This window comes from Artibeus jamaicensis, unplaced genomic scaffold, assembly GCF_021234435.1.
Source record: "Artibeus jamaicensis isolate MK-2021 breed Jamaican fruit bat unplaced genomic scaffold, CSHL_Jam_final contig_797, whole genome shotgun sequence".
Classification (NCBI taxonomy): domain Eukaryota; kingdom Metazoa; phylum Chordata; class Mammalia; order Chiroptera; family Phyllostomidae; genus Artibeus; species Artibeus jamaicensis.
Genome location: NW_026521977.1, coordinates 3396413 through 3410575, shown reverse-complemented (window position 1 = coordinate 3410575; position 14163 = coordinate 3396413). Strand labels below are relative to the sequence as shown.

Genomic DNA, 14163 nt, shown 5'->3' with positions numbered 1-14163 from the left:
ACTGCAGGCACTAAAGCAGCAGTTCTTAGCTTTGGATGCACCTCAAAGCTACCTCCATAACCTGGGTAGGACCAGGGGAAAGAAACGCATCCTTGTTTTCACTGACTTTTAAGTTAAAGTAGCACGTGCTCCAATCTTCAAAATCGGCAACAGACGGCAGCATCACTAGCAGTGCCTTTGTTCCCAGGAGAAATCACAGGTATCTCCACATCTCATGATGTAGATGCCTTTAAATAGCATGTACGCTCATTGCCACCTAGAAATGAAGGTCGTTGTCAGGCCTGGCTGTAGATCTTACTATTCAGTGTGTGAGTAAAGAAGCCCATAAAACACTGTATCTCAATTTGATAACTGTACTTCAGTGTAATTTTGTATTTTCCTTTATTCAGTTAAGTGCATTATTCTGAGCAGGGGCCTGCAGCCATAGGAGTCCCTGGCGGGTGGCCACTGCCCACCGGTGGTTGCTCAGGTTTAGACTGGGCCCCTCGGGCAGAGGGGAAGTTGTTAAAGGAAGTCGGTCTGTTGCATTCCCCCCACCATTGTAGATGGGACTTGAACCCCAGTTTTCCCAGGTAATGCTGGCCTCCATTTAGGTGGTTTGAATCCTAAGCAACTGTGAAGACCCACTTGCAGGAAACTAAAGTTTGAACAAATTCCAGTCACCAGCAATGCTGGGGTCAGGGGCCATCTCAAAGGCTGGAGGGCGCAGGTGGTCTCAGATCTGCTGCCTGACACCTGTGTGGCCCAGGTGGGAAGCCTGTAGACTCCTGCTGCTTAGGAGGGCAGTAGAAGTTAGGGAAAGGAAGGCCGGGGGCCTTGGCTGCAGCTTGGATGTGTGAAGTTGCCTTCCAGGGTGTCTCCTGACCTCCTCACGCCAAGGCCTATTTCACCAACGGCCTGGGTTGAGAACCCAGACAAGAACCCAGGTGGAGGTTTTTGATGTGTCAGGAGGCATCACATGCCAAACCCCCAGGGCCTGTCTTGCTCAGAGAAGACATCCCCTGCTCCCCTGAAGAGCCCAGCCCCAAGCCTGTGGGATGGAGAAAGACCTAGGCTTCATCTGCACAGTGCTCTCCAGCTCCTGTGCCCAAGGACGGAGTCTCAGAATGCCAGACTCTGAGCAGCTAGGTCTTGTAGAGGCACCATCTCTAAGTGCTAAGAGTAGGGACATGCACATTAATTACTTTTTCTCCCCAAGGCAAAAAAAAGAAAGAAAGAAGAAAACACGGGTTAGGCCAAGGCAGCTCACTGACTCATAAGAAGAGTAAAGGAGAAACCAACTGAGTGAATCTGGAGAAACTCCGTCTTCAGTGATGGAGGGAGGGTCCTGAATAAACCCAGACCTAACTGAGCAGAACATTCTCGGGAGCTTTTTGTAATTACTGAGAAGCATAAGCACGCTCTTGCACCCTAACCCTGAAACCTGCCCCGTTTCCACCCTTCGCCTCCGGCACTGTTCTTTCCCTTGAGGGAGTCACACAGCCCATGGTGTGAACAATACCAGGCTTGTTGGGTGCAGGTAAACGATGTGAATGTGACTAAGTTTAATGCTATTCCTTGCTTTGTTTGAAGTAACGCGATTTTGTGGGGGTGGAAACACAAAGCAGTGGCTACCCCACGAGGCCCTGATGGGACCCTGTTTGCCATAGTCACATGGGAGCATTGTCCTGGCCTGGAGCCCAAGGCACAGGCCATGGTGTCACCTAGTCCTGAAGCATAAAGACCCAGAACACCTCTGCCATGGCAACGGCTCTGCTGGCCTCCAAGGCCAAATGCTGTTTATCTGGGGCAGATGCCAGCACCGAAAGGAGCTCCGATTCTGGTTGCGTGTGTTGCAAAAAGTGTCCAAGGCCCCGCAGGACTGGAGGCAGAGGATGCAGAATGCAGATGAATATGTGAGCCAGACACCTATTCAACACCAATCTGGAGGCAGAGGCGGAGGGCAGCAGAGATTTGCCTGAGGTGGCTGAGTTTGTGCAGAAGAGGTCAGAAGAGGTAAAGCAGATAAAGCCCTTTATACAAGTGACAAAAGCTTATGAGAAACAAGAGCGAAGACCTGCCTTCCCATAGACATTCCAGGCGTGACTTCCTGGAGCTGTCTCCTAGGAGACCTGTCGCCATGACACCCCAGCTCCCTCTCTCCCTAGGAGGGACCATCCTCTCCCACACGGAGGGCTGGCCACAGTTCTCCATGGATCGCTCCCCCCAGGCCCTCACTCATCACAGTCAGGGGCCACTCTGGGCTCCTCAGACTATGGTGGGCCCACTGTCCCTCCCCCCATGTTGCTTCCAATGCCCACCATTCATTGCCCAGAATGTTTATTTTAAAAGAAAAAGAGAAAACATAAAGACCCACCCACCCATAGGCCTCCCTTCCAGCACCACGGGGTCAAGGCTGGAATTGGGCAGTGGCCTCCTCAGAGGACCACAGGGGCACCTCCAGCAGGTGACCACCCCCGAGACACAACATCAGCAAAGACTGATACTTTATGAAAAATCGCTTGGATTCATAGAAATGCTAGCCCCACCGGACCATTGAACAGTGAGCGGGGAGCTGTGCAGCCAAGGACAACGGCAGCAAACCTGCTGGGCCACAGAGACCGTAGAGTGGGCAGGACCACAGAGGGTCGAAGTGGAGATGAAAGGGCCCACCAGTCAGCCACTGAGCTGCGAGGCGACCAAGCAGAGGGGTGTGGGGTTGGCCTCCTCGCTCTGAGGGACTGAGACTGCTGAGAGGAAAACGCCCCAACCCGAATGAATCCTGGCTTTCCCAGTGTGAGTCTTGACAAGCCTTACAAGCCCCTGTCGGTCCTTTGAGCCCAAACATACTCTCATTTTACCCACCTTTTACTGGGAGGGTTCTCGGCGCTGGGGGTCAGGATGGCAGGGAGACAGGCGCCCAGTGGGAGAGTCAGGGAGGGTTTCATTGGAGAGGAGACATCTGTGCCGCTCCTTAGAGACAAACCGGTGAAGCGTTCGAGAAGCAGGGGCCAGGCTTGGGGCGGGCCAGGGGTCCGACCCGAAAGCAGGTTGGAGACTGCCCACGAAGGGCTCTGTGAGCCACGCAAAGTTGGGAGCTGGGTCGGTTGTTTGAAGGTTGCTGAGTGAGTGGGAATTAAGCCTTGGGAGGTCAATACTGTTGAGGGCGGTTCATAGCCCCAGGGGCCCCCTGTGATGGGACCGCAGGCCCCCTGTCCCGGGTCGCTGGAGGATACAGCTGGATTTTCACTCTACCCTTGTCACTTCATTTACCAGGCCAGTGTCACAGACGAGTCTGGCCGGTCTCCAGGAGCGCAGCCTGTCTCCTCCCATTAGGTGCTGGTTGAACTGGTCTCTGTTCTCCAGGCCCATCGGTTGGAGCAGCCTTCCGAACAATTAAGATTAGGGACATGGGTCATCAGGTTTGTGTTTTGGGAAGATAATTTGGGCTGTGGCAAGGAGCCGGGCAGAGAGGGAGAGGGGCTGGGGCCTGGGGCCACAGTTGTGAGGCACAGCAGGACCCGGCGCCCGAACATTGTTGGTGCCTTCAGACCCGAAGTTCTCGTCCGGCCCTTGATGACTTGGACCGCAGCTCTGCTCTGCACGTGGGGCTCTAACTGGGTCCTCGGTCTGTGTGGTGCACGTCAGAACCAGCCCCAGTGGCTCCCCTGTATCTGCCTTTGGAATGGGGGGCAGGAGCTGTGCAGACCCAGGCCCAGGAAGCGTTGCTGGGCAGAGGGCAGAGAGGCCCCTCCACTGCTCTGACTCCTTTAGTTACAGAGGACTCGGGCACGTGAAGAAGTTTCCTTTGAAATTAAATATGGTGCAACTTCGCCACAGGCAGCATCACTCAGACTGGAGGAGAGTGCTGGGAAATCCTGTGAGCGCGGCCTGGCAGCGGGACGGCATCCCTGGAGGAGGGGGCAGGCTCTGTTCTGGGACACCCCCCTCTTCATCCCTGAAGGTCTCCCCAGGAGGCTGGTGAGGAGAGGGGGCTCCCAGAGGGTGGGGTCTGGGGGCCGCATGTGTTGGGGGAGGGAACAGGACGGGAGGGAGAACTGCAGGACTATTTTCTCGAATGACCCTGGCACGGAAGGGTCGGGAGTCAGTGGTCCCCACACCTGGGACACCCAGCCCAGCTGCAGGGCACGTCCTCCCCTTTCAGGGCTGTGGGACTGGCAGGATGAATTGGCTGGAGCAGCCCCAGGAGACACAGGCTTTTGCAGACACCAGGACTTCAGGATAATAACAGCTGGCATCAGCTCCTGGCTCCCGCCTGGGTTTTTCCATAAGGCAAGTTCTGCATCGTGGGTTAGGCCAGAACCCGCAGTGAATTTTGGGGCCCCCGTCTGCCCTGAGCTGGCAGGAAGTTTCTCATGCAGCCTCCAGGAGAGGCTGGAGGTAGGGGTGTCCTGTTGTGTGAGAGACAAATGTGTATTTTACAGGTTCTTATGATTAGCCTGTTCTGCAGGCCAAAAAGGACTCAGAAGAACCTGATTTAGATTGTGAATGAAGGGCAGACTTCCTGCGACTCTTCCTCAGCACCTCCTCTAGCTCTCTAGACTCCTGGGACCAGGACCCAGCTTTGGGGACCATGCCCTCCGCAGAGGCAGCTGGCGGCCGCCTGCCCCACCAGCCCCAGAGGCCTCCCACCTCACACTGTCCTCTCCTCTCCCCTTCCTGGTCCCCAGCCACCAGCGCCCAGGGTAGCCCTGATCTGCACAGAGCACTGGTGGGTTTGGCAAGGGCCAGCCCTGCCCCTCCTCACCCATGACCTTGGTAAATGACTTCATCTCACTGCCTCACTTCCCTTGTCTACAAAGGGGGCTTCACATGCTTTCCTGGGAGGATGGCGAGGACGATGGGTGCCGAGGTGCCGAGCACCCAGAGGCAATTGAATTGTGTTTTTTTCTTCCCTTTTAATGCCTGCTTGGCCTCCTTGGCCAAATGGCCAGTCTGGGCCCCTGTAGTTCTGTGTGACTGTCCTCCTCCTGCCTTCCCCTGGCACAGCACAGGGCTTCCGGGTGAAGCAGGTGGTTGTCCTGTGCTCATGGATCGAGAGCCCCGACTGGACTGACATTCTGGGCCTTTTCAGTAGGAAAGGTGTTCATTGCTGGAATGAGATCCACTGGCCCAGACTTAAACTTGGGAGGTTCTCCAAGCCCTTCCTTCCCACAGACACCAGCTGAACTGCTGGGGGTTAAGCAGTGCAGACAGAGCTGTGCCCTCGGGTCCGATCCTGGGGCCAGGTGCTGTGCCAGGCATCCAGCTATTACCCCTTTTAATCTGTGCCACAACCTCACGAGGTCCTTCACTTTAAAGATAAGGAACCCGAGGCGCAGAGAGGCCCAGTAAATGGCCCAAGATCACCCAGAGTGTAAGTGAACCTGTTTTCAAACCTGCACGGGCCTCAAAGCCCTGGCCTTGCCCTCCTGCCGCCCCAGGTGTGCTGGGCACCATATAGCCCTGATGGGCGGAGGAAACACAGGCATGACACAGGCATGACCCAGCCGTGTGGTGAGCGCAGCATCAGAGCTTCACACCTTCACAAGGTGATCCGCTGTCAAATCAAGACAGTTGGTCCTCACGGTCCTCTTTTATCTGTGCAGCTACCTCTGCTCAGGAGGGCCAGGGTCAGAGAGCAACGCTGCATCTGGGAGGGACACTCATCTACCTCACAGCCTGCACCAGGCGCTCCTCCTGGGGTGGTCAGGAGCATTCAGGGTCCGGCACCACCTTCACCCCATGCCTGGGGCCAGGAATGACCATCCACCAAAACCTCAAGCAGAGTGTGGGACTCCAGTGCCAGAGCCTGGAGCTTCCTGGTTGGTGGGGGCTCAGTCAGGGAACCCTGTTCTGGTTTCTGGGTTCAGCATCCTTCAGAATGTCCCAGTGCCTCCCCACCGGCCCCCCATCACCTCCCCCCGGGGAGATGCTGAAACTGAGGTGCAGAGGCGGGTGTGGGTGGAGCATCTGAAACAGAGGCCGCTGGGGCTGCGGGCTGTTGGGGGCGGGGCAGTGTCAGATTCCTGGGGCTGTGGTAACCAAGTGCCACAAACTGGGCGCCTCAGCAGAAATGGCTGTCTCTCAGATCTGGAGGCTGGAAGTTCAAAATCAAGGCGTCGGCTGGGTTGGTTCTTTGAGGGCTGTGGGGAAGGATGTGGGCCAGGCCCCCTCTGGGGCCTGTAGACGGTCATCTCTCCGTGTCCTCACATCGTCTTTCTTCCACATGTGTCTGTCCTGTGCCCAAGGTTCCCCATCTGTAAGGACACCAGGCACATTGGGCAGGGCCCACCCTCACCACCTCACCATCTTAAGTAATTACGTCTGCAGTGTCCCCGTCCCCCAGTAAAGTCCCCTTCTGAGGTACCAAAGGGTAGGATTTCAGGATATGACCCCGTGGGGAACAGAATTCAACCTTTAACTGTATTTGGAGGCAACAGGATACGGTGGAGAGATGGAGCCTCGGCTCAGGCATCTGAGTCTTGGGTTTGAATCTTAGTAGTTGTTTTTTTAAAATATTTTATTTATTTATTTTTAGAGGGAAAAGGGAAAGAGAAAGAGTGGGAGAGAAACATCAATGTGTGGTTGCCTCTCATGTGTCCCCCACTGGGGACCTGGCCTGCAACCCAGGCATGTGCCCTGACTGGGAATCGAATCAGTGACCCTTTGCTTCACAGGCCCGTTCTCAATCCATGGAGCTATACCAGCCAGGGCTGAATCTTAGTTTTTTAAAGTCCGTCAAGGACCTTGGGCTCTGAGCCTCAACTTCCTCATCTGCAAAATGGAGATCGACCAACAGTTCATGCATTCATCCCTTCGTTCTTCCTTTAATGGGTGGCAAGCTGTGCAAGCCCGTGCTGGGGAGACGCAGTCGGTGGCCGCCCTCGGAGGGCGCTATGGGATCGGAGGGCCGGCCGACTCCTGAGCAGGCGCAGACGCACAGTGGGTGCTCTCTGAGCCTTGGCCGCTGCCCTGCCCGCCCCAGTTGCAGCGTGCAGAGCTGGGGGTCCTCGGGTTTTAGCTGGTGGCAGTGCCCCAGGCCTGTTTCATGTGTCCTCACTCCTTCCCCTGAAGATGTTCTTTCCAGGGTGCTGGGCTTGAGAGGAGGCTGTAGACAGCCCGGCCCTGGAGAGGTCCGTCCGCGTGGCCACCTCTTTCACCAGGCCTCCTGTGAGTAAGAATGTCTGGGATTCCTGAGGAGGGTGGGCAGAATGCCCCTGGCCAGTGTGAGAAGGGAAGCAAGGCAGCCGAGGGGCCACAGAGAAGCCGTGCCCCGCCTGCCCCACGTGCAGACATGAGGACAGCCTCTCAGGGGTCCAGTGCTGTTTTCTTCCCTTCCTTTGGGTACCTGCCTCCTCAGGCTGCTCACTCCTGATAAAATCTGATTGGGGAAATGAAAAATGCAGAGCAGCCCCTTTGCCATTTTCCACTATTTCATGATAGTGTCGAAGCACCAGGGCCGTTGCCAGGCCCAGCATTCTGCCAGATCTATGGCATGTTCCCCGCCAGCCCCGCCTCCCTGGGGCTCCGGCCAGAGCTTTCTAAACATAGCTCTCTCCTGAGGACAACAAAGACGCTATCCTCTGAATGGCTTCCGCCCAGACTGTTTGTCCAGCTTCTCCACCAGCAGGGGAGGGAGGAATGGGGACAGACAGGACGTGACTGGAGAAGAGCTGCTGAAGCCAGTTTGTAAGTGACATGGAGACTCAGACATCCAGGGCCTATGGCCTTGATCCTGAGTTCATGCCTTCTATCTGCAGAGAGGTGCGGGACTCAGGGCACTGTCCCAGGTGAGTCCTGTCACCGAGGGGACTAATGAGTGCTGACGGGAAAGAAAAAGCATCTTCTCAGGAGGGGAAGGAGCAGCAGCCTGACTTGAGGATTGGACCGTTGGCCTGGACTCCCAGCTTCACCTCTCGGCCCGGTGACTCTGGGCAGGTCCTCTACCTTAAATCTCGGCTTCCACATCTGTGACGTGTGGATAATCCGTGGGGGGGGTGGGGTGGTTAAGGAGAACTTGTGACAAGTGGCAGGTGCTGGTGGCCCTGTGGCACCAGGACCCTGTGTCGGGAGGCCTTGGAGTGCTGCGGTCGGCTCTAAGAGCAGAGCAGGGTACGGCAGCCACCTCCCCCACTGCTCTGGGACCCCCAGGCGCCCCTGCCCTCTGCACTGGTGAACGGCTCTGGTTCCACTTCGGGGTGGCATGGAGTCCCTCCTCCAGTCCAGATGGTCTGGGAGGTGCCCCAAACCCAGAACCCCCACGGCCCCTCACTTTGTAGCTACCTCCCCAGACGCCCTCTGCCCAGTGTTACTGAGGCTCCTTTAAAACACTGGCCCACATGTGCATAATTACCTTTGGGCACAGGTAAGAGAAACCAGAATTACAGAAAAGAATGAAACCCTAGATTTCTCAGCTCTGGGCCTGGCTCTACTTGGGGGTGGGGTGAGGTGGGGGGAGCCCACCAGAAAAGGTGGGATCCTGCCCCTGCCGGTAAGGGGTCCTCAGGAGACACCCCAAACTAACACCCTGACCGTGTGGGAAGCCTGGTCAGCATCCAACGAGAGGCCACTCTGTCCCAGGAACTTCACTCCTACGGGCACACAGGCTGCTGCACCCAGATGTGCCCTGCACACAGGTGAGCCAGGGACCAGTGTGACAGCCCCAAGTGTTGCCAGGGAAAGAGATGGCGAGTCACTGGTGGAAACACGAGCCCCAGTGTGGACCTGCCTTTCTGCTAACAAGACGGTCCCCTGGCAGGGGTGATCCCTGGTGAACTGGGTCATGCAGCTGGTAAGTAGCAAAACTGGGATTCAAAGTTTGGGCTCTTTGTTCCAAGGTTTCCAGTATGATCACAATTTTTAAAGGCCTTTTGTAGGGGCTGTTGGGAATGCGCGTCCACAGTCACCACGCCGGCAGGCTGTTAGAACAGACGCACCGAACATTCTCGAGGGGAGGTCACACTGAGCTCGCCTAGTAGCAAAAACTGTCGGCAAAGAAACCCAGTAAGTAGCTTTAGTGCATGTACTTCAGTGTTTCAAAAAGTCTTTAGCAAGGTTCCTCGCCAAAATATTTTCCACACCCAGAAAAAAGTTAGCTGCTTCACTGTGACTTTGCAGGGAATGCTTTGTCACACAGCAGCCGGTTCGGGGAAAGAAAAATGTTCCTATGGACGAATGTGTACTTTTCTTACGGGGAGTTGTAAACAGCAGGATCTCACAGAGATTGGTGCTAGAAAGTCTTAGCTCATGTTTTTTCTTTTTTTTTTTTTTCTTTTAATTAAGTATCAGGAAGAGGCCCTGGCTGCTGTGGCTCAGTGGATTGAGCATGGGGCTGCAAACTCAAAGGGTCACAGGTTCGATTGCCAGTCAGGGCACATGCCTGGGTGGCAGGCCAGGTCCCCAGTTGGGGGTGAATGAGAGGCAACCGCACATTGATGTTTCTGTCCCTCTCTTTCTCCTTCCCTCTCTTCTCTCTATAAATAAATAAATAAATAAATAAATAAATAAATATTAAAGAGAAAAAGATCTGGAAGAGGAAGCATACGGTGAAAATGAAAATTCTCAGTCAATAGGATCCCTGGGGTCTCCGGCCCCACCACCCTGAACACGCCCAATCTCGTCTGATCTCGGAAGCTAAGCAGGGTCAGGCCTGGTTAGTCCTTGGATGGGCCGATTCCTGGGATACAAGAAGTCAAATTAATGGGATCCGTGTGTTTTTTGCTTTGGTTCCCAAATCACAGCGAATGAGCGGCGTTTTGTTAGCCTGTTTGCCACAGTAACTAACACTGCAGTGACTGTCTCCATTCAGCACACGCCTGCCGCGAACCCCCATGTGCCAGCTCTGCACTGGGCTCCAGCACGCATCATCCGTGTTCTTTCTGTGCTTCACAAAGCGGGATTTCGTGGCTTTCCCCCTTGCTTCTATTTACCGATACAAACGCCACAGTGCAAAGAACACCCCCTTCTTGTTCGCGCCTGCCTGGTGGCATTTCCCCGTGACACGACCGTGCAGCGATTTCATCGGCTCCGTCTCGTTGGGCAATTCCATGACTTCTGGGCTAGAAGTGCTACCACAGTGCAGCCTCACACACCCCTGTACTCAGATATTTGCACGTGTGGGCAAGCGTGTCTGATTGAGGACAGTCGCCTGGAGGGGAAATCGGGCCAAAGTGTACGTGCATTTACATTTTGATAGATTCTGATGAATCGCCTGCAAAAAACATATAGTTCCACTTCAATCCCCCCGAAGTGTCAGGTTCTGCCCATTTCCTCAAATCTCTACCAACACTGGACATTATTTTAGTTTCCTATTGCTCCTGTAACAGCTTACCATACAGTTGGTGGTTTAGAAATAGCACAAACTTACTAACTTACGGTTCTGTCAGTCCGAAGTCTGGCGGGAGTCTCACCGGACGGAAACCACCGTGTCAGCCCAGCTGTGCTCCTTCCGGAGGCTCCAGGGGAGAGACGGTCCCCAGCCGTGGCTCCACCTGCACCGCCAGCACAGTCTGGGCGGCCAGTGGCGTCTTTCTCGTGTGGCGTCCCCCCGACTCTGTTTCCGCCCCTCTTCTATCTTCACAGCCCCTTACGACTACATGGGGCGCACCTGGGTAACCGGGAGTCTTTCCTTATCGTCGGGTCAGCTGACTGGCAATCCCGACTCCAGCTGTGGCTTTCTGTCTGTCTGCCAGGTGGCCTGGCCCGTCCACAGGTTCTAGGGAGTAGGCTGTGGGCATTTGTCTGGGTGGGGGGCGGTATTCTGTCTACCACAGATATTGTCAGCCTTTTGAATTGTTTTCATTTAAGGGGAAACATAGTATCCTGCTCTTTTTAGTTGCATTTTTCTAGGTTATCGGTGAGGTCAGACATCTTTTTCTGTGTGGAGAGGAAAAGCAATTTCTGTTCCTGGGAGTGGTCTGTCTATACCTTTTCTACTGAGTTGCCTTTACCAAAAAAAAAAAAAAAGAATTATAAATTCCTTGAGGGCGAGGACTTTCTCATATTCGTCCCAGTGCTTCAGACCGTGGCTGGGTTCAGAGAAGAGACCAGACGGCCTGTGGGCCGCCCCCACTCCTCCCCCCTCACCCCATTCTTGTGCTATTCTGCCTGGGAAGAAAGGCCAGGACGCCTCCAGCTGAACTGGCAGAGTCGAGTCTGTGTCTAGGACCCCGTGGCGGCTGAGACAAAGCTCGTCTTGTGGTTTACTGACAGCCCAGTGCACGTAGGCCGCACGGGCCCCGGGGTCAGACAGGTTGTGCACCCGCCCACCCCCCGGCTCAGCCTCTGGCTCGGCCAGCCCTCTCACCAACCCCGAAACACTGGGCCTTGGTTTTCTCCCACGAAGAAACAGTGATGGTGGCATGCTGACATTGTAGGCTGTTGGCATGGGAACAGGGACAAGCACCACTCCTTCCAGGGGGAGGACCCTGCTTGCCACGGTGATCAGTGGGCTGATGTGAGTCAGACTCTGGGGAGACACAGAGAAGAGCAATTCTGGTGTTTTGCAGGGCATCAGGCAACAGGCTGTCCTGTGATGTTTTAAAAGAACTCCCAGGAAAGACTTAAATCGCTTTTCAGTGATGCTGGGGGTCAGCCCTGTTTCTGCTGGAGCCCCCGGTACAGAGCGGTGGCTTGTACCACTGTCTCCGAGTTGGCCTCTTCCCATTATCCTTGACAGGGGGCTGTGGGAGGCCCTTGACAGGGGGCCGCTGGTATCCAGTGGGACGGACAGTCTTCCTGGCTGGGCGAGCTGTGCTTGGTGAGCAGAGCGGGACCCTCTGCCTGGCTGGGGTCGGTACCAGGGCTGGTGTTGCAGAAGCCAAGCCTGCAACTGCCCCAGATCAAATGCCTGCCCTCTCAGCCCCGCAGTGATGGCTGGAGTACACCCAGACCTGGACCGGGGACACTTCCCAGTGACTGAGCTCATGAGTTCCCTAAGCTGCCTGGCCAGGGCCTCCCTGCAGACCCCCAGCCTACCCACATGTGCTGGCCCCCAGGGGCCCCAGAAGGAAGTCTCCCTGTCCACCCCCACGTGCACAGCTGCCTCAGTTTACAGAGTGGAGTGGGGACTAGTCTGGACCACAGGCCAGGGCCTGCCCGTGCAGGCCTTCCCAGGTCCAGCCCCACACCTGCTTTCCGGATGGAGCACGCCCTGGTCAGTCGGGGGTGGGTCCCTCCCTTTCCCTAGAACCTTCTGTAAGGGCCCTGGAATCTTGCCTCAGAAGATTCTTTCTCATCCGCAAGCCTCTGACAGCTGCATCTGGAGCCTTGGGCCCCTTCTCCCAAGGGCCAGCGGTGGAAAGAGCCCTTCTACCCTGAACTAACTGCACTATCCTGGGGTGGGGGGCCTGTTGGCCTTTCTGAGCCTCTGTTTTCAGTATGCAGCGCGGGAACAGTCCGCCCGGTGGCTGCCTGCTGGAGGAGTCACCGGGGCATCAGGACTGCGATCCTTGTCACGGCCTCTCCGTCTCTCCTGCCCTTCTTTCCTGGCAGCTGCCAGTTCCTAGTCTGAGCTGACATAGCCCTGCGCCTGCTGGTGACCCTCCTGTGACCTCTCTCTGGAGCTGGGTGGTGGACAGATTCCCTTCCTTCCTTCTCTCAACCATTTCTCCAGCCAAGTGGGGCCGGCAGCCGTGAGAAAGCACCTGGGCTGGTGGAACGCCAGCCATGCCTGCCCCCCTTTTGGAAGCTGGCAGCTGCCTTTGGGTGTCACTCAGACCCAGGACCCTGAGGTGGGCTCCCTGTGGCCACCCTTTTCCTTCTCAGTCAGCAAGGTCCCGCTGAACTGCAGCCCTCCCCTGGCAGCCGCCCGGGGTCTGGAACTCATTAGCTCTTTTTATTAAATCCATCTGCTCTGTGCTGGAGACCAGCCCTGGGTCTCTGTGCTTCCCACCCTGGGTGTGAGGGGAGGCTGCACACAGAGGCGATTGTGTGGACCGGGTGCGGCATCCCAGAGGGCAGAAGCCTAGATGCACCATGTGGGTGAGGCCCTGCCCCCCTGGGGGAGTGGCTGCTGGGGAGCGAGGGGAGTGAGCCAGGCAGGGCTGCAGGGAGGGCGTCTGTTTCTGAGCCCTGAGACGGGATAAATGGGGCTTTGCCCCATTTTGCGGGGCATGGTGGGCTGCTGACCTGCCTTTCCTGACGAAGCCGCCCCCTCCCCTGCTCCCAGGAGTGCATCATTGACGAGGACTGCGGGCCCCGCAGGTACTGCCAGTTTGCCAGCTTCCAGTACACCTGCCAGCCATGCCGGGACCAGCAGACGGTGAGTGTGTCCAGAGGCCTCGGGGCTGCGGCCCCAGGGCCAGGGTGCCCCAGCAAAGAGCCCAAGAGGAGAAGGCCAGCAGCCAGCCCACGTTCTCAGCCAGGCTTCCTGGAGGCCTCCCATGGAGCCCCACCAGGTCCCTACTCACTTGGAGGAACCTGTCCATGACCCGCTGTGGGGCGGACTCCTGCAGTGACCGGGAGGCCGTCTGCAGAACCTGCTGCTGCAGGGATGGCAGGGGGAGGCTTCACACCTGTCCCTTCCCCTGGGAAGGCCCACCCCATGCAGCAGCCCCTGGGCGGAGAAAGGGCAGCCCAGCGGCCAGCTCCTCCTCCCACCTGCCCTGTCGGAGAGGGCGGAAGGAGCCAGAACACCCCCCTGATGGGGGCTGTTCAGAGAAGCAGGGACCAGGGGAGCAGAGACTCTCCCTCCACACAGCAGCTGTTTGGAAAGAGCCATGAGGCCTAAGACTTTCCTTGGCCTTTTCTATCATTAAGACAGTCACGCATTCGGAAAACAGAGGACTTCTTGCTACTCACTACTACTACCCAACCCAGCCCCATCCACGGTTCGGAGCCACAGCTGTCCCACTGGGTGCCTTCACTGAGCACGGCCGTGGGGAACCCGCTTTGGTCTCTAACTGCCGTTCCCCATGTGCGACTCCCATGTGCCCGACCGTTCCTGTGGCCTTCCCGGGCTCCTGCAATCAGCTTACAAGAATCTCATTGCTGCCTGCACCTGGGGCCCCGAGCCACCTTCCTTCCTGACCTGGGGACCTAATAAGAAAGGGGCAGGGCACAAGTCTGCGGGCGAACCACAAAAGACAGGCTGCGTCCTTTAAAGGCAAAATCTCCAGCTGTGAGGAAGACTCAGATGGCAGGCACCCCCCTGCCCCGTGCCATTCCCCGTGATCTGAGCCG

General features: G+C 56.6%; 1 protein-coding gene and 1 long non-coding RNA gene across 3 annotated transcripts in view; both read left to right on the top strand.

Annotated features, from left to right (window-relative positions):
- The window catches only part of DKK3 (dickkopf WNT signaling pathway inhibitor 3), a 42738-nt gene that overhangs the window by 24832 nt on the left and 3743 nt on the right, over positions 1–14163 (top strand). The window contains exon 5 of the mRNA XM_037133862.2: positions 13151–13243. Coding sequence (XP_036989757.2) covers positions 13151–13243 — 93 coding nt within the window. The remainder of the gene's footprint in view (positions 1–13150; positions 13244–14163) is intronic.
- LOC128628544 (uncharacterized) lies at positions 7562–12599 on the top strand. 2 transcript variants are annotated; one of them, XR_008392964.1, is made up of 3 exons: positions 7562–8773; positions 8859–8985; positions 12475–12599. It is a non-coding gene; the product is annotated as an uncharacterized LOC128628544 (long non-coding RNA). The 2 variants fall into 2 exon arrangements; XR_008392963.1 differs by having other exon boundaries at positions 8848–8985.